This window comes from Dendroctonus ponderosae, unplaced genomic scaffold (genome assembly GCF_020466585.1).
Source record: "Dendroctonus ponderosae isolate FM_Combo_2020 unplaced genomic scaffold, Dpon_F_20191213v2 Dpon_F_20191213_1, whole genome shotgun sequence".
Lineage (NCBI taxonomy): Eukaryota > Metazoa > Arthropoda > Insecta > Coleoptera > Curculionidae > Dendroctonus > Dendroctonus ponderosae.
This window is the reverse complement of record NW_026017110.1, coordinates 12,640,458-12,661,810: the sequence shown is the minus strand read 5'-3', so window position 1 is coordinate 12,661,810 and position 21,353 is coordinate 12,640,458. Positions and strand designations below refer to the sequence as shown.

General features: G+C 31.7%; 1 protein-coding gene across 1 annotated transcript; it reads right to left on the bottom strand.

Moving 5' to 3' along the window:
• Positions 1-10,970: 10,970 nt before the first annotated feature.
• On the bottom strand, positions 10,971-14,260 carry LOC109535799 (helix-loop-helix protein 1). The gene is made up of 2 exons (XM_019901806.2): positions 14,000-14,260; positions 10,971-11,845 (listed from the first exon to the last, which is right to left on the bottom strand). Exons 1-2 carry the CDS (start codon positions 14,071-14,073, stop codon positions 11,599-11,601), a joined length of 321 nt encoding a protein of 106 aa, XP_019757365.1. The 5' UTR covers positions 14,074-14,260; the 3' UTR covers positions 10,971-11,598.
• Between the last annotated feature and the right edge of the window lie 7,093 nt (positions 14,261-21,353).

The following is a 21,353-nucleotide window of genomic DNA, read 5'->3' as shown; positions in this document are numbered from 1 at the left end:
ACTGGTGTGTTGTATCAGTAAAACCTTTATATTATAACAGGCGCACGCTATCGACGAACGTTATATGAAGAAATAGCGCTTCAGAATAACAGCATTAAATCACATGCCGCTATCGAACTTGACCATAGAACAACTTGACTGAGCTAAGGATAAAGGCGCGCTTACCTGCAAAAGGCAGCCAGTCCTTTTTCCGCTACTTCGACCACATTTCCAGTGAAGGTCTGATGGTAGAAGGAAACGTAAATGATCGACGGCCAAAAGGACAGAAGAGAGAGATCTGTATTTGTATCATTCTGTATAAAATATTATTTGAAAACGAATAGAAATAAATATTTTCTGGAAATAAAAACATCTCTCCAACACGAATATTTGTATTCCTACATACGTAGTGACGAAATTTCAACTGGCCAGGCCAGGTAATTTAGATAAACTATATTAGAGGTTGGATGATCAACATTTAACGACACCTGTTCTATGTCCCTAAATTTTAAAGGATTAGGGCTAGATTGGAACATGTTAAGATAATCCTTTTAAACGGCCTATAGTCAAGTCGGCAATACGGGATGGGGCATGGCCAATTAAACTCCCCCTTTTTGTTGTACTGGGGGATATAGAATACAAAACAGGAGCTGGAATTGTTTACTTCCTGACTTAAACTGAGCTTTTATGTTACATGATTTATTGGAAGAGGCAGATTCAAAATTCTGTGTTAACTACAGAAAACGAGTTTTTACAAAACTTTGCTGTTAAGTACATACATATACTTATGCTATTTTGATAATTAATGTAAATGTATAAGGAAAAGTGCTATACTTACTTATTTGGGGCTCTTTTTTATTTATTTTATTTATTTAATTATAATCGCTAAACTTATCGCTGTTTTACTTATTCAACCGACACTCTTAAAAAAGTAAAGGTATCTATATTGTTACATACATTCATTGCGTAAGATCACCTACTGTTTTTAGTTGAAAATTGCCCCAAGGTGCTTGTCGGTATTGTACTTTGGAACATGACTAATTGGACGTTGAGGTAATAAATAAAGACATAACATGAAGGCATGTAATGCATATAATGCGTGTTTCGAGAGGAAAGGGAAATATGTTGGAAATGGTTTTAGGAGGTCAAAATAACATACATGCATCCGGACGGTTTAATCCGATTTTTAACCGTTTCTGAAATCAAGGTGTTTTTAATTTTTAACGTCACATTGTAGATTACAAGCGTGTTGCAGCTTGTATTGAAGATGATGGAAGTAATTTATGTGGGAAAAATTGCAAACTAGCTCAATTTTGTTGTTTATTCTACAATTAATTGTATGAATTCCTTTTAAAATGAAAGATAGTCCCAAAAAACTTCAGATCTTATTACATATTTAACGATATAAAATCTATGGAAAATAGATTGTATTTTTAATTAATTTAATTATTATTTTATTAATTAATTATTAATTAAATTAATTATCACCTCAAAACTTATATATTTTCATATTTTCTTAATTTTACATAAATAAATTACGTATAGATTTCCTTCCCATAAGTTGTACTGTCGCATGTTCCATATTCCTATTGTGGTCTATTTACAGCTATTACCTTCTCTCAAATTTTCGAAATTCTTGCCCAAACACTTTGTTATCGACACATTACAATCGGCTCTTTGGTTTTACTGTTAGTTTACTGGTCTATCGGTTACAAAACGACATACAAATTCATTATATTACAAGAAATTTTCCTATTTAGGATACAAATGCCTGTTACATAAATTGCCTATTATACAAAAAAATGTCTAATCTACATATTTGAATGAATGAATGATTTTTTCCAATATTCCGAATTGTTTTTCTGATAGAATAGGCATAGCAGTCACTACAGATATTCCTTCATAGAAGTGCAGTAAAGTTTCATTATTCTTCAAGATTATTTCATTCAAGACTTATACACTTGAATCAGTTGAATACTTCGTATGATATTTAAAATTAATGTTTTTATTAGTACAGTGTGATATTTAAGAAACAACACTTTTTTTTAAAATTCAAAGTGATGTCCATTACCGCACTTTAAAATATTCACTGAATGGTAACTATTTTAAAATATTCTGTAAAATATCCGTTTAATGTTGAATTCGGTTCAATGAACCACCTTTATTATTTGAATACGCTGCGAAAGAGTTTTAGAGCCCAATTAGTACGAAGAACATAATTAGAAATTTGGCGAACTTTAAACTTATAATATTTCAAGAAGTAATGCCTTTAGGGGCTTTTCATAAGGTGTTTGCACACTCAAACCTTACCATAACTAAGGACCTAAATTAATTAGTCGATGAAAAGTTTACCCTCGTAAAGTAGATTTGCATTTGTCTAGCAGTTTCTTCATCAATGAACATAAAAAGAAGTTGATTGCATTTTAATTTCTCTCCTCAAATCACTTCTCATTACAATATCTAGCTCATATATCAGCAATATAAGCTACCAGTTACTTTGCATTTTGAAAACCGTCCCATATAAACGGAGTATAATTTTTCATAATTGCTGAACGATGAAGTACCTCCTTAATCTATTATCCATTTTGCTTCAATTTAGTAGCACTTACAGCTCTTAAGCATGTTTGCAATTTTACAAAAAACATATTTGTACAAAATGGTTAGACATTAGACATAAGAAAGGAAAAAAAACGTTCAACGATCAAATGCGTCTAATGATCGTGGTGTTCTGAAACGTTCCATTCCATTTGGTGAAACGATCCATTCAAGCTACATACGACTTTTATACTAACGTGCCATCATTACTATAAAAGTAAAAGACAATATTTTTTGAAATATTTCGCCTTATTCAAAGTAGAACCTATAAAGAATAGCTACAATTTATCTTTTGTAGATAGCAGTGAATAGATCGAGTTAATACAACTATAACGAGGCGAAAGCAAAACCAGTTAAATTTTATTTCTGCCCACTCCACTTAGAAGTCGTAACTTTTTTACAAAGGCAAAATAACGAGATTATAGACTAATCCTACTTGGGCTTATTTGTTACATCCGTATCGCCCTTCTGACACCCTTAATGTGTGTAATGATACCCGAACACAATTGAATCTCACACGTGCTTCTATTATCCTTTCTATAAAAGGGAGGCTGTGTGATGGACCATGTAAAAAGTACTCATACGTTCAGTCCATTGCATTATTTTGTTATCTACACTTGTTTCATTGATTTGCAATGACGTATTACAGTAGTTCGAATTGGGAGGTGGAGTAATTGGATGCACATTACTAACAATCTATCTTAAAGCAGCCCTTACCACTCAATTTGGAACTTGTGTTTTGGGACGGTAGGTCTCTATCCTGTATCTTTAAGTGGGTCCCAGAAGACGCTGTTCTCAAACTGTTTATACTTACATATATTGAATTACATACTATTCTTATTATCTAAAATAATAGTGTTATATTATCGCTGCTCCTTGTAACTGTAACATTTTTCAATATTATTGACGAATATGTTAATGTTAGAGGATCCACTAAGAGGATTATGCCAGGAAATGATATATTATGTTATAAACCAATTTAATTTGGAATTTAGTCACATCTCAAAATTCAAACTTACTTTTCCCAATATTCCGGTGTTTTTTCTTGAAATAACTTTCAGAATTCTCTTCATTTGCCGATGCATGCCTTTTCATTCCTCATATTCTTGATGGATTTATTGGGTTTTCAAATTCTGTTATACGTCTACCTATCTATAACTTGCAGAGTTAATAACTAATGCTGATTAAGTGTTAAGTCCACTTAGCTTTCGTGACTGAATGTTGTCTTCAATTTGATGTCTTAGAAAGCAGAACAAACTTTTTTATGATTGATTTTTAACTTGCGTAATTGAAAAATACGGTTTTAGCAGCTTTGAACGATTTTCTTGCCATTTGGTTTGGAAATGGTAAAACATCTATTATTATTAGTAAAAGCAATATAAGTATTTACAATTATTTGCCTTCTGAAAAAATATTTCAAATGATCAGAACTGATGAACTAAACTATGAACTTACAATATTTGTAAGAATGCATGTATTCGTAAGAATATTGTAAGTTAAATCTATTTAGCCGTCGGTTAAATATTCGCAATATTCAGTTGATTTTTCTCTTTTTTGTTAAATTTGCAATCACTGTTCAAGGTGTTCAGGGTGATTCAAAAGTGGGGTCATTCTTTTTAAAGAATTGTAGGCTATATGGAATCACTTAGAGAGTACGAGAAAAATATTGAAAACATCCTTCGGATATTTAAAGAAGATATTAACAGTTGAATATCGAATTTCAACTTTGTTATTAAGTATTATTTTGAAATGGTCCCATCTTTGATTGGCAGCCTATTGGAATACTTAACCGTAAAAAAAAATTATGTTAAGTACTTGCTACAAATTATTTTAAAAAATTATATTAAAAACTCTTCTAAATTTTTTTGTTGAAATGTCGACGCGGCAATTATATTTTTGTCAATTACTTTGTCAACTTTGTCAATAATAAAAATAATTTGTCAAACTGTGACTTACTTCACAGATTCTTTCACAAAATGTACATCAACATCGAATTTGCGAATATGCCATTACTTATGAGGAAATGCCACAGTAACATAGCAGAAGCTGTAAGAACTTACACCAGAAAAGGGCTAGAGATACTGGACGATTGGCTCCAGGAATTGACGCAGCTAGTGGAACATCCTAAGATGCTCCTATTCCACACCTAGAGGAACAGGTATTGGAGATAATTTCAGCAGAGCCTTTCAGGAGAACGCCGAGCACAACAACTGACACTTTTCCAGATACCAGATGATTGTCCTGATAACTCCCCCGAAGAAGAGATACATTCGTACCATGTATATAAGATACACAGGACACTAAACACATTAAATATCTGATCTTCCAAAGTCCTGTACAAATTGTGCAGGAGTTAATTAGTCGAATACGAGAAGCTGGTCAAAATGTGAGCCCAGACTGCTGCCAAGAGTGCACGATAAAGTGATTGGGACACACCCAGCACCTGTTCTGATTTAACAACGTAATTGTATTTTATTTGATCGATATTGATCATTGATACATAACCTTTAACAGGGGGTTTCTGATGGCAGTTGTGCCGGATTTAGGTATATCACTCATTTGCCCCAAAAAGGTTGGCAGCGCTGACGGTAAAGTGACAACGTTATCTTCACCTCAAAGTATTTCATTGCTACTTTTACTTTCTTTGTTTTGTGTTTACCCGTGGTTACTATAATTTGTAATAATTAAGAAGCAACAGGTATTTAAGTAATGTTAATTAGGCAGGTTACCTTGGGAAACATTTTTGCCACCCCTCTGATCTAGTTATTTGCAAATATATCGGTTTTAATAACAATTATTTTTTTACTATTTTTCCTGTAATCTCAAAACACCCCGTGACATCACCTACAGAGGAACGACCTCAATTTTAGATCACGCTGTTTATTTAATTTTCAAAAATGAAAAACTGAATACTTGTAAAATTATTGTTTAACATTCAATTTGCGATTTGGCTTATAAATTATACTACTGCAGACAAACGACGCTAATTTATGTTTGTTTGAACTGAATTTACAACATATGCGCCAAAATAAATCAAAATATCTAAGTGGGATTTGCGGATTAGGACTCGCCTATTTTTTTAAATGCGATTCACGCCAATGGACAGAGCATCATTCGTCAAAACCTAAAATAATTTGTGTAATCCCCAATGATTAATGGGGCAATATAAACCTGCTGGTAAGCAATTGAAACCGTTATATACTGCATTTGGACAACACACCCTCAGTAAACAGACAACTGGTACAATGGGAGTGGGACAAGAATATGCATAAAATAACTTTTGAAAATCACCCTACTTTCTTACTTTTGCTTATTAATATTAATATTGAATTATGGATGAAATAGTCACGATAATATAGATCGCGCGACATCTACGCTATATACGTGATTATATTCGTATTTTTAATTTCAATGTTTAAAAAAATGTAAATATATTAAATTTTTTGGTTTCGTATTTTCTAAAAAATTAATATAAAATTGTCCGCAGTGCGGTATCTTATTTAATTTTAATTTCCAATTTTTTTGTTGTTTTAAGTCATCTGCAGATTGTTCCTAATTCAGGCTTGAGCGATACTATTTTGAATGGTGCAAAAATATGAATTGTTTAAAAAGTTTTAAACTTAACAGGTTTACTTGGAATCCGGATTTTTTTTTAACATTATAACATTTACGTAACTTCCATATCCGTATATTTACGTAACTTCTATAACAATGGGTTTCGTTAACGCTTGTCGATGTGTTCAAGTCGTCATAAGCCTGCACTTCCGATTCGAATTAACGAAGCCCATTGCGATCCGGATCGCAATTGGTTACAAATAATCCAAAAGTACAGCAGGAGTCCCCAATAACTAGTTTAATACTTGAATACCATGGACTGAGGAATACGACATACGTAGATATAATTAGCAACATTTCTCACGTTGACATTAATTTGATGTGAGAACAATTTCTTTTTTAAACTTAATATTTTATTGTTTTATTGGTAAATGTATTTGTTGTGTTTTTTTTATTAAAAATTACAGATTATTATTCTATTTTATTGACGTTTTTGGTTTTATTTTCTTATAATAACCACTCATCAATCTCTAGTACATCTCATAAATACATGTTTAATTTTTCTGAACTAGCCAGTCTCTACTGTATACAAATATTTGCAAAATATAATCATCTTTCTTATAAAATGTCGCCTTCATTTCAGTACATTTAAAGTAAAGGGACATTTTTGATAAAATTTTATCCTTTAACATATATTTACCTGGTAGATACTGTCTCAGACTTAACTCGTAACCAAATATTTTAGCACTCATTGTGGAACAAATAAACAGATTTGTTATAAAATTATTTCAATTATTTTTTATTTATGGATTTGCAATTTTGTTTAATTGCTCGTTAATAAATATTAAATACTGAAATAAAAAATTTCCATATATATTGATTTTGAACCTTATTTTTTGAAACATTGCATTTGAAGTCTTGCCTCAACCATATATGTAGTATAGAACATATCTATTTTGAATAGTGGCTTCTTTTTCAGATCGAGACAATTTTTTTATTATTTATCCTCAGTCCTAAAGGCTACCGAAATGTGAAACCACATTGATATCTATTTTTAAATATTTTATTGCGTTTTTAGAACTTTTTGCAAGAATTTTCTGTTGTATGTAGGTTTTCTTCAGAAATATTTTAAATTTTGCAAAAGAATATAACTTCAATGTAGCTTTATGCTTTAATGCAATTGGAGAACGAATAAATCTAAGATTTACAATTATTATTATTATTACAATTATGATATTATTAGTATAAGATTATATATAAGTATAAGATTATATAAGTAATTAAAATACAGTTCCATATCATTTGGGGTTACGTATATTATATAAGTATATTACGTATATACGTATCAAACTATATGAAAATAACTTGATTTTAAATAATTTTTCTTTTCTCAGGAAAACTACAATATTATAGTAGTAAATACTAAGTATTCTACTGTTTATTTAACATAACTACCCCTTTGATATTTTTGCAAAAATGGAAACACTGGAAACATATTTGCAGACCCTTCTGGCGCGAAGCTGTTTAAGCGTCAAATTAAATAACTGGCTTTACCGAACATCTGGGACCTCATCCGTAAATCTGGATCCCCAGGGAATCCTGGAAAGGCAAGAGCTGGTTCCGAATGGCAATTTAAGTATTGTTCATATATTGGGATTTGCTATAGCGCGAAATAAAATACCAAAAAAGTTCAGTTTATTTGAATTAACATGCTTGCAAAAAATTCACGTTCATGTCTGTTTTAGTTGCAATTAATTTAAGTCGTATTTTATCAGTTACGTAATATTTCTATAAGTAATCTATAAATTCCTTTTAGAAACTATAATCGTTTTGTAAATATTTAAAAAACACTTTCGGTAACTCATCACTTGTAACAGGTTTCACGATAGATCGATTCGCAAATAATAAACGCCATTCTAGTCGAATTTTACAAAACACTCTAAGTAGGTCTGATTGAAGTATTTTGATGAAAAGCAAACATTACAACACGATATTGAGGATTATTGAATGTATTTCTGAAGCAAACAGCCGTGAAAAAAATGTTTATTTATAATATTATTGCAGTATTAATGCTGATAAGTTTTATCTCGCTTATCTGGCGTTCAATAAAGATAAATACAACGTATTTCGTCGTGTGTGTATTTCCAAATTATATCGTGCTTTATAAATAAATAACACCGCGCTTGATTTCAGGTATTTGAAACGTTTTCAATATTCTAATGCACTTAAATGTTTCAGATGAAGCAATATACAGGGCGCAGCTAAATGCTAATCCTATCAGTATGTAAAATATAGGTTGGCGTTTATCTATACTGGGTTATTTCTAAATCGATGTTGTTATAAAGGGCGTATGAAAATGGTGCAGCCAATATAAAGAACAAGTTCTACAGCGGAAATTAGTGTGAGAAGTTTCTAAAACACTTCAAAAACCTTCCAAAAATTCAATAATAACGGATGTACAGGACGATAGTTAGATTTTAAAAATTAATTTTTTAAAATAGCTTTTTTCTTAAATATCCGATTATTTGAAAATGTTAAACCCTTATTATTTATGGTATTTTGTATTATTGTCAAACGTTGGCATTTATCCCTTAATGCTAAGGGGTTGACCTTACCCTTGTTATCTACTTATTAACATAAACTTGTTTGTTTTTCGGTTTTGGTTGTGGGGCTCCAAAGAATAAAAGAGCTGTTGAAAATACGTAAAAACTGTTTATTTGTCAGATCTCTATATTACAAAATTGCATAATTTCTATTAGTTAATGGACTATTGAATAAATGATCATAAATTCCATGTGCACTTGTTTCCTAGACAACTTTTAAAGTAGATTTTCCCCATCCTGTAGTAGCTACATGTGTCGGCTAATCTTTAAGGAAAAGTCTTGTAAATGAACAGATAAATCATTTTGTTGAAAAGACGACAGAAATATTCTGCTTTTCAAACTGTTATGGTTGTTATAGTTGTTGAAAACTGTTTCTCCGAATATTCTTGATTGCAAGATTAATAAGACGCCACTCTTGCTCATTTTTGAAATTGACCACTTCAGGTAAATATGGCTTTGTGAGTAGGAATAATTTCAAAAAAAAAATGTGTGTCATGTTTGTGCTGTTGTAAAAACCATTTAAAAGACCGAGGAAATATTCAGGCTGTAGTGTTTGAACACGTTGAATATGACTAATATGAGAAAGGTACAGCTGGTATCTTCATAATGTTGTGTATAGCTTTTTTGATTTCCTCATAAGCTCATTTGCAATTCTTGTGTACTTTTTAGTTGGATCATCCTCAGATACGCATTTTGACGATACTCACAGTGCCGTTAATTATATCAGCTTAAATATAATTCTGAATTTTAACTTCTTTAGTGAACTGCAAGATTCAAATACAAGGAAATCAAAAGAAGTGTGGTAACAAGTAAAAAGCTATGAAATCGTCTAACAGTAAAGTTGTTCCATAATATAGTTAAATATATTTTTATTATTGATACAATTTTCTCATTTTGAAGGGTTATGAAACAAAATATCTTCAAAAGTTGTTTCCTTTCAGGACAATTAAGTCTCAACTTTTTTTTCAACAAGTTTCTCATAAAAGTAAGCTGTTCGCGAGATGATACTCCAAGGGATAATCAATAATAAGTTATCAAGTGCCTATAGAGTTTTTTGCATAAAAACATCTAGATAAGTTGCATTTTCCAGTTACAAGGACATCGATAAAGTGCATGTCAGCCATATAGCTGATAAGTAGTATGTACGTAATAATTTTATACATACAAAAATATATTTATGTATATTGAGATCTATCATTAAATGCGTTTTAAATGAATTGAGAATTGGAAAATAAGTTGGTAACTGTGGATCTGCCCCTAAGAAAACCATGTTGACTTACGGACAATCTGTTCCTTAGTTCAAAGGATATAGGAAAATAGGATAAATTACAAATAACTACACCGATATATAATTCTGTAATACATTCTATGGGCCCTTCGTAAATACCGAAAAACTCTTAGCCGAATGCCATGGTTTTTAGGCGACGCATCCGAGCTGAGACAAGCATTAATTAATATTTTCGTCAACTAAAATGCAAATGCAAAGTGCAAATAAAATAGCATAATCCCTCAACTAAAACTGTGAGTTATTGTCCGGTCCTGCAGTACCCGTCGGTCTCATTCTTCGCAGATAAGACGGGACTTGAGATTCACGAATCTCCCCAATTTCAACGAGCAGATCATTTCCACTTGCAGAAACATCACCAGCTTATCATTAAACTCCGAAGAAATGATGTAGGATCTCCGAAAAAAATTCACAATGTCAGAAGGCTCGGAATCATAAATTCGAAAACAGAACCACAGTTTCACAACCGATAAAATCAGATCAAATGCGTGAGTTCTAAAATCCGTTCTTTTTCCTCAAGCTATTATCTTTTTTCCAAGGAAATTTTTCTTCAAGTAGATGCGCCCAGTTCGTATTCAATTCGGTATCTGTTCTCCAGTTCTCCAGTTCTCCCTTAGTCTCCTTAATAATTCTCACCGTTATATATTTTTTTGCAAAATTAAATTCTTTTGATATACATTTAAAATATAAGGAGAACTTGACAGTAAAAGACAGAAAATGTTGTTAAGCGAAGCAACTACAAAGCATGTAAAACATGTAATTTTTCTGCAAAAATAGATTTTACTGTTTACTCAAATTTAAATTGAAATCATTTTGCCACACGCGAAATAATCTAAATAATAAACTACTTATATTGAATAACTCGTTTGACAATACATTTTTTAAGTATCCATAAAATACTTACTGCCTTCAATTGTTGGAACATTGCGAAAGAGGGATAATAAAGTACAATACCTGTAACATAAATATATTTAGAAACCAATCTATTTAAACAATACAATAAAAATAAATGTACAAAATCAGGTTTGTTAAAGTTGAAACTAAAAGTACAGAGCTAGTTTAACACTTTAACGATTCATTTTTTTAAATTTCATGTTAAAATATCTTGAATTCATTTTATTTTATAAAAGAATAGCAACAAGTTTCGGAGTTTTGTTTCAACGAAACTATATTTCCAATGTGTGTCTCAAGATTACTTTATTTAATTTTCTCACATAGTCAAAACGACGAGTAGTGCTTACGACACAGATAAAACTGTTTGAACGAAAACATTTATGAATCTAAAATTGAAACCTCCCAAGTTAAGTCCCCAGTTGTCTTGAATCAGTCGTGGATAAAGTACACTCGGATCTTATAGCAATCATGCCCTCAGGTGATCTGCCAATCTTATGATGCCACTTTTATGATAGCCAATAATAACCACAGTATTATAACATATTATTATTAATATTTCGTATGATCTGGTGATTTCCAGTTCGCAAACCGAATAATAATTATAAAAAATATTCGACAAACAGAAACCAGATGAAAATTTTAGCTGATCAATTCAACCGTGGACAAAACAGTTATTATAGTATTGTCTTACGATTTCAGGACGTGATTCAAATATGCAATATAACAAATAGCTAGTCTCAGAATTTCAATTTTAGATAGTTTCTTATCGGGCGGTAAAGTTGGCAAGAGTTTTCTGAGTTCTGCAAAGGCTACATTGAATGCTTCTACACGTATCCTTTCTCTTGTAGCATGAGCAGTGCGGTATTTCTGAGTCGCTCGACGGCGACGTCTTCGTTCTTCTCTAGTTAGCATAGCCATATCACCAGTTTTCTCTCTGTAATTAATAAACTATTATTATAGCTATTGCGCTAAGTATGTATCTAATAATTACGCGAATAATAACACACGCGTTTAATTTTTCATTGGACAGATAACATCATGTGTGGAATGCTTGCAAGATTCAATGAAAGAAAGGGAAGTAAATTAAATCTTTTTATATACAGTGTGGATGAATAGATAGAAAAAATGAAAAGGATGATGGTGAGGCAAATTCAGCACAAAATTGTAATTTAAAGGTTAAATTTTAAAGAGTTACAGTCAGATAAGGATAAAATTCTCTACAGAAGAAATGTAAGCGCAGGCTCTATTTGGCTCAAAGTTCACCAATTTCATTTTCTATCATCTGTTCAGATACACCCTTTATAATAGTGTGTCAAACAAAACTCAATAAAAGTAATATCCCATATGAAAACATGTTTCCAGTGTCGTAAAAACTCTCAATATTTCAGGTAAATACGAATTTTGAGATCGCATCAACATAAACTCGCGTTAGAGTAAAATTGTCAATCTTTCGATTTATGATATAATTTGACTCTATAACGCATTTCAAAACTTTTTAGACTTCAAAGACTTAAAAAGCCCTTGATATGCCCTGAAAATAGAGTCGCTAGTTAATCAATCGTGATCCTATACAGGGATCATAAACGTTTATAATTGTCTTCGTCGACAACATTAGTTTTAAACTAAGAAGTAGGAAACAACAATTCTTAAGTGTTGATGAAGCCACATTTTACTATTTTACTTCACATATTTCCTCGAATTCAAGCTTTCATTAATGAGCTTCGATTAATAAGGCTATCTGTCGTAGAATTACAATAAAATATTAGTTCATTTCCTACTCCCAGTTCAATACCAGAATAACTATTTTCTGATGAGTTGTAAGCGTAAGACGCATCACACACAATCTCAAGCATAACATCCTCAGATCGACGGGGTTTTACAACACTAATTCTGAAAAGTTTCCAATCCCAAACAACAAATTTGTGTTTTGTTTTTCGTGTTATCGGTAAAAATAAACGAGCAATATTGCTTGGAAACTATTAAACTCATTCTATTATATATTTTCGGAATGAGGTCATTAACTTATGCAAGACACAAGTAATAAATGCACCCTGTGTATCCTGTTCAGTTAAATTTGCAATTATTTTATCTGTAACTCCACTGATATGGACTATAACGCGTAAATACTTTTAGGTTGGTCTAGTTAGATAGGAAATTACACTTTTAGACTATTAACTATTCTGTACGTCTTGTAGCGATCTGGGTGTAGATTAGACATATTTTGAGCAAACCAATTATGTGAACAAATTTGTTGGGCGCTTGATAACCAAATAAGCAATAATTCTAAGAATTTTGGGTCGATTCGTTACTTTGACAATCCGCAAAAATTGTTGAATTCTTTTTAGTTATGAAAAATGAATGTTGAAATTCCACGCTAATATATGGAGTCGAAGCCTGGACGCTAAAAGTCAGCAGTATTAAAAAGCTGGAAGCATTTCGGATGCGGGTGTATCGCAGAATGCTGCGCATTCCATGGACCGATCATACCACCAATCAAAAGGTCCAACATAGAATGAAGAAGGACCGAATAATTCTCGAGGCCATAAAAAAGCAATAGACTGCTTACCTTTACCATGTCATAACACAGGACAAGTACATATTCCTGCAACTGATTATGGAGGCAAGTTTGAGAAAAACGTGGTTCTGGACGTAGACAGTGCTCTTGACTCAGAAACATAAGGGATTGGACATGATTCAAGCTCTCTGCTAAGACGAGCCCAAGACAGAGACGAATTTGCCAGCATTATTGCCGATCTTCATTGAATGAAAAAGGTACTTCAAGAAGAAGAAGTAGATCCAAATCGTGGCAAGATTTTTTTGGATTTTGCACCAGTCCGAGGTTATCAGAACTTATTATAAGCAAAAAATAGTAAACTAGCTAGATTCGTGGCTGCTGTTATGCAGGTATAGCTGTTAATAGCTGGGATTCTAGCCATATTCATATATAGCTTCAGATGCAAACGAAACTGTCGGTTGAAACGCCTATAGCTGATTACTTACACTTTAATTGATTCATTTTAGTAATTTCTATAGAATATGATAGTTGGTTGCATATTAAAAAAATATATAACACAAACATTGAACTTACTTTCTCTTGGGCACCACGTTAGTACAAGAAGTAATCGCCTGCAAAACTTCCCTGTTTTCAATGTTGTTCATCATGTCATTGTCGCAGGAGTTGGAAGGAGAGTACCAGCCCTCGATGATCTTAATTTTGACCTGAAAATTAAAGACATTGTAATGAACAAAAATATAGAATGCTAGTCAAAATCGTTCTTCCTGTTCTGAAATTGTTGTCGACGTTTTAGAAAATAGGATAGGAAGAGGACACCTGAATGATAGGTCAATATTTTTATATAAGATATGATTAAAGCTCTTATATGAGACAAGGAGTTATAACTAGACAAAAACGTTTATTATGTCATTGATAAAAGTGATTATTTATGATATGATCATGATATAATTATGAAACAATGAGTTAATTTTATACGGCAATAGTAAAAACTATTGCCGTGAAGAAAACAACTATGTATTTTAAATAGAACCGTTATTTCGACATTATTTGAAGGAAAAAAGCAGTTGAATTACGAGTAGGAAAAGAGGTGACGTTTCGACGTTATAATTGGCCAAAAAGCTAAGAAGTATTAAAGAATACTTACATGCATCAAATAAATACTGTGCTTTTATTTTTTATAGGTAGTATTGCATTTGGGGAGATTGAATGAAATATTTGCTGGGGATATTCTAATTTGATACACACAATTGATGTGCACTGACAATTTATATTAAAGAAAACATAACAAAATTTGTTTTAGGGTTGTTAATATTTGGCTCAGAGAAGAGTTCAGGCAGGTGAAATTATACGACTGTTAATAAAAATCATGTTGGTTCGAACAATGCTACGCGCATATTTCAAAAAAACTGATTAAAATTATCAAAACCAATAATTATGTTCACTAAACTTTACCAATCCAAATGAAGTACTTTTTTAATAGCCAATCATTTTTTCGCAAGTTGCAATTTTGTCTCTACATCTATTTGTTGCCTAAATCGACATATTTATTATGTGTAAATTTTGTGGTCCCAAGCCAGTGATGTACAACAATGGAAACTGAAAAGTTTTGGAAAATTTTTATCGGCTTTGACGATCTGCATCTTATGATAACTATAAATATTTTTTGCTCAAATAGAACATACGTACATTTGATTTTTTCTGTCAAGTAACCCGTATATACGAAACATTACATAAACTGTGTTTGTATGTAATATTAAAGAAAATTAGCTAAACTTTAGTGCAATATTTCTGGTTCAAAATAATAGCGGTAGTCAGAAGAAGTAGTCGGCTTATAATCTCAAAGTCCTTTCTAACTTCTAACTCTCCATAAGCAGGGCGTTAATGCACAAAAACTCACTTCTGTAGTTGCAACTGGCAAAAGTATGCCTGAGAAATAATGATTTATTCACTATGAAATTTGCAATATTTTCATAAAACTTGACATCGAAACCGATACTAGCCTGAATAATTTACAAAACAGTCCAAATCGAAAAATATAAGGCCACTTTCCTTGAATTGCATGGGGACCTGGAGGTCCCATGAGTGCAATATTATCGATGCAAGGGATTCGAAGGGCACGTGTGTCAAGTTAACACCCCCGAATTACAACCCTATCAATCATGACAAAAATTATAATCTGATTACAATGACACGGTCGTATCGGTGGGAAATTTCGCGGTATTCAATTATTTAATCATTTAGACTTAGCTATCTATATTGTATCCTATAAATGCTTGGCATATTCGCGAAAGTAACAGACTTATTCTCGTACTCTAATAACATATTTTTATTTCTTTTAGAACGGAGTTGTGTTCAATTTTTTCAAATTTACTTTAAATGTAGAAGATAAAAGAAAACAATTTGAAGTTTCGGAAACTAAAGTGAAACCTTTAAAGTTCAACAGAAAGTATGTATAGGATAGCAAATAAAAAAGTCGGCGTTGGCCAGGCAGAATGAACAAAAATAATTTTATTAATAACAAGCATAATTTTATGAAAACAATAATAATTGTGTTTGGATCGCAGAGTTAGTGAAACAAGAGTTAGCAACAGCAATAAAGAACACATACACGTTTTAAAGATCGCTGCTTAAAACGCTAAAGCACTAAAGGAGCAAAAAGTAGACAATAAAAAGACAATTAGTAGAAAATGAAAACAGAAAAGTGGTATTACATATAAAAGAGACAAGAAGCTCTGTGATTGATTTAATTAAGATTGGGTAAAGTTTACCTGTATTTGGTAATAATTGGAATAAAAGTTCAGACAATTGAAAGTTGCATTGCATAGAGAGAAATAGAAATGACAAAATCATACAAACTGCGAAATAAAATACCGGAAGTAAATCTGGCAAATAGTGGCAGGAAAAAATAGCATAAGATAAATGTAATCCAATTATGGGCGCAATTCGAAAATCCTATTCTGTATAACTCTGTTAAAAAAAGGTAATGAAGAAAATAAATAGAAACAGACAATATAATAGTAACGGGAGATGGAAAAAGGAAAACTCAGACTAGAATGGACCCAATTGTGAAGCAGATGAAAATGCTAAATAATTTGTATACCCTATTACAAACAATATTCGAATAATTCAGAGGCACGGATTCGCTGATAATTCAATATTTTTGGATGGTCGAAACTCGTTCGATTGTCAAACCAACACGGAACTAAATAGGCAGACTGCTGTTATTTATTTATGACAATTATAACGTTATGATTTAAGGATAAATGTAACAAAATATGCATATGCAGTAAATGCAAGAGTTTTCAGCCCTTTTTTATATGCATCGGTAATTCCAATATTTTCGGTTGTAGGTAATTTTGAAGATACAAGTGGATAACATGCAAAAAGTCTCAGGACTTTATAGCAAATCCACATTTATTTTCTTTCCGTATAACTCAAAAATATTAAACGTATGCACTTTTCTGGTACTAGATGGAACTGGCCTAGAAATTTGCACAAGATTCTTTTGCCTAATCACTTTTCAAGTGGTAGACCACATTTTTTATAGCTATAAATTTTTCGTCTGGTTGGAATGTAAGAAAAAGTTGTTCACATAGATTGATAGATACATAGATCTATATTTGTGATAAAAAGTTTTAAATTTCTGTAAAAACATTACGTTGCAGGAGAAGCTTTCAGAAATAACAGGAAACTTGGAATACTACTTAATTAAGTGGTGATAATACACTGCACTGATTTTATCCTTACTTTCAATCTTAAATTTTCAAATATAGATATGTATGACATCTTCCGGAACACTTGTTAACTGTGTTGTAAATTTTAATTGTTAGTCGTATTGGATGAACAAAAACTCTCAGTATGTATTAAAAAAATTGTTATGTTTTTAATACACGAAATAAAATTGTCAAGCAAGCTTATACTTTAAATAAATGTATTCAATTACCTTCTGATAGCCTCTGACTTAGAAAGCCCGATTTAGTAATTTAAGAAACAAAAATATGAGGACAAAAGTGATATGTAAAGTATATTAAATGTTTCGGATTTTAAAGGCAAAGTAGATGTGTCAAATTGGAATTTACCATTCATTTATTTTCAATAGTTAGTATAATGAATGCAAACAACTATGTGTCGAAACCCCCTTTAATGATTGCTATTTCAATTTGTAAAATTTGATAACCGGGAAAATATATTTTTTTATGGTTTTAAATCTATTAAAAGTCGTAAAACGAATTATAGCATTACTCATCACATTATCAAGTAATTGCAATATTTTTATATAGGTCTTTCGACTTTGCAAATAAAAGTATTTTTCATATCAAATATATTTCCAATTAATAGGCTACGCATACGCTTTTATTGAAATAACAAGCGCATTTCTTTGAATTGGTAATATTTGGCAAATAATCGCAAGTTCATTAAGTCAAATTCTTTCAAAATTATCAACCCGAAGGCATCAATTACTCATCAATTAATCTTTAATTAGTTTGGGTATTTCCAATAGCTGCTAATTTCATGCGTATTTTATTAAACAGTAAACGTCCTGATGGAACGTACGTAATTCTTATTTTACCTTTTTAATTGCACTCCTCAGAAGTAAATAATATGTGTGAAATGTCTATTTCACACTCAATTTCACTACACTCTTAAACCTGCCAAAGCAAACTGAGATCAAAATCGGTGATAAGGGTAGATTCAGGGTCATAGCACCTCTCGAACGATAAAACACACCCCATGGCCAATCGGACAAGACCTCCCTTGAAAATCCACCCCAAATCAATATTTTCCATTGTTGTTCCCCTGATTATTTCAGCTGCAGGGTGGAGCTTCTGTTATATGAATAGCTTATGTATCAAGATTTATCATCATATATCATTATTGGTAAATCTGGTATAATGACTATTTAAAAAATATAAGCGGATGTAAAAGACTGGTTTTGCCATGTAATAAGAATAAAAATTAGAAATAATGGGGCGGCGATAAGAATATTCAGAAACTTATATCAGACTTTCCAGAAAGTCTTGCACAATTTAATATGTAATGTGAAAAAATATTATGAGCTATGTCAAAAAATACTGTAAAATTAGGTAAAATCTTTGGCGGTACTTATGTTATATATACGTAACAAATATAATGCAAAATTTCGGATTATAAAAGCATGGCGATGCAATTAAAACGTTTAAGAAATGTATAGCTAATCAATTTAATTATCACTTTACTAGTATTGGAATGAATATCCTTGATAAAATAAAAGCAACTACCAACGAAAGGGTCGCACAAAAGATGACACAAATTCTCCTTCTTTACCAAATACAGCGAGTATAGAGGTAATAAATGTTACAAAAATTGTAAAAAAGACACTGCTGCCGGAATATTCGTAATTCTTTTCAAAAACTTTGTCGTTTCGTCTCCCTTCATTTATTTCATTTCTCATTAATTAAATTAATTTGACGAAAAATTGCCTGCATTATTTTAAGATAGCAGAAATTGTTTGAATTTTTTGAAACAAATAATAAGGTGCTTGTTTCAAACAGGGCTCTGCTATATTAATGTCTCCTCCTCTATTAGTGTATCCCAAATAAATGTTAGCAGATATTTTTGAAGAAATTGTTAATTGTAGATTTCACAACTTCACAACACAGCTAGAAGCAAAATGATAAATAAAACTCATTTGGATTTAGGAAGGGTGTATTAACAAACAGTGGTGGGTAGAATTTTATTATTTAATTTGAGTTTTGTTTTAAAAAGCAATTTATTTCCAAATTAATAGATACTAACAATGCAGATTTTCCTTGTAACCGAACCTTAACTATGACGTGACTCTTAGACCGTCTATCTAAGACTCAATTCTTATGAATTCTGGCCAAACATCTAATGACTAAATGCTCGTTTCTGCTGTGGCTCCTTTTAAAGTTAAATCATGCTGATCATAGCAGAAACGATACTACGTCTTATTTTAAAATAATAGTCGGCATAAGTGACCATATTGTGGGAGTTGCTTTTTTAACATTGTGTATGACCTACTTCGACTATTTTCTGTTAACACAATTATTCATAATATTCTTTCAAAGCTGCTTAAGCAAAATAGGTGTCAAGTATTCTCATGATTTAATTAGGGTTGACTTCAGTGAGAGAAAATAAGTGATTTGCATAAGTAAGCATCACAGGCTAAAGTTATATTCAAATTGATTGACCTAAATAGGCGGAACGAGTTATTTTCATTAATGCCAATTTTTTGAAAATTGTTATTATTCCACAACGGTTGGAATTTTGTGCCCAGTTCATTTAACAAAGTGACCTAAACATCCGACATAAAATCCAAAAATTTAACAATTTGGAGAGTGTTCCATTTAAAATAAGCAGCTTCCGGTATAACTGGAAGCGGTACCGGGTGCAGATATTTTGAGTGAGTTAGCATTTTTGGTTTGGGAGATACTTCTAGTGTAAGCTCTCAAAGACGGACCTTGTCTTGAATAAAACGATACTTGTCTTGAATAAATTTATTTTTTTCGAGTTGAAGACAAACATGTTAGTTATTTTTCCCGGACACTATTCTTCACATGATTTGATTGTTTTGATTTGTTTGAAATGATTGAATAATAGATAAATATTTCAAAAATATTTATAATTTCACATTTTAGATAAAAAGTAAAACTCCTTTTAACTATTTAGTAAGTTTATTTTACTTAATTGAAAATAACATTTTTGGGATTGCGTTTTTTACATCTTGCTATTGTTGTGAAAACGAGTATTTTACATTGTACTATTAGTTAGTGCAAGTTAATTTAAACAAAAATGCTGTTGGGGCGCGATATCAACCGAGATTACAACTTGTCGTTACAAAAATATAACTAAATTCATTACTCGATTATTATGTAGTATTAAACTGCCCATTTGGCCAATGAAGACAATATGCAGCGAAATTCAACGTGATGTTACAGAGGCAAACTAAGCTAACAATAATTTTGACGACTCTAATGTCTTTAGGCTCCATATGGGTTTCCTAATGTAGACATGTTAATGTTCAAGCAATTCAGAGCTAGAATTATATACTCTTTTGGCTTTCTGTACCTACATTCTTTCGGGCTATTAAGCTATTGAATTGAGTTATTTTATGAACATTTTAGAAGTAGAAAAGACAGGTAGAGGGCTGCAAATGTCATGCGTCCCGGGTGGCCGGAATCAATACCATCCTACTACTAATCATTTTGTGTTGCATTTTCATTTATTTCGAGGACTTAAATTTTCTCTTCAATTGCCTTTTAGACGGTGAAACTCCTTCAGGCGTCTATCTAAACATAATTAAAGCTTTAGAACGTTAAGTCTTTTACATCATCTTTAGGATAATCGACGAAAAGCGGCTATTTAATATGATAAATATAATGTTATCCCAGATAACATCATATTGCATAACTAAATTAAGTGTTTGAACATTGATAATTGAGTAGCAGTGCAATTAATTATTGAGTTATTCATTTACAATGTCACTATTTGTATTTTGCTGGCGCACCCCACTAATCACTATGCTTCCGTTCTGCGCTTTTGCTTCTTGATTAATCAATCAAAGTTTTGACTTTTAATTTCAAAGACCACCATCGCTCGTGCCGTAAATTGTCAAAGGGTGGTATTTATATAAATATTTTCCTCCACAACAAACAGGCACAAAGGGTTGATGGGACGCTTTGTGGCATTGTACAAATAATATTGTGGTAACAGGGAGTGTTTATTTAGTTCTTTTCATGCGTTTGCCGGCAAGGGACTTCTTACACAACAAAATAATTGTACAAGTTTTGCTGTCTGAAAACAACATATACAGGGTTATTCACGCTATACGACACGGACGTTCGCGGCTAGCCCGTTTGTTTTTTGCAAAGTATTATTTGATGAATCCACAGACGCCTATCGGGTGCACATTTTAAAAATATTTTTG

Coding starts and splice junctions, on each gene's coding strand:
- LOC109535799 (XM_019901806.2), bottom strand. CDS start 14,073: ATGATGAACAACATTGAAAACAGGGAAGTTTTGCAGGCGATTACTTCT. Junction 11,846..13,999: donor AACGTGGTGCCCAAGAGAAA/GTAAGTTCAATG, acceptor TATTAATTACAG/AGAGAAAACTGGTGATATGG.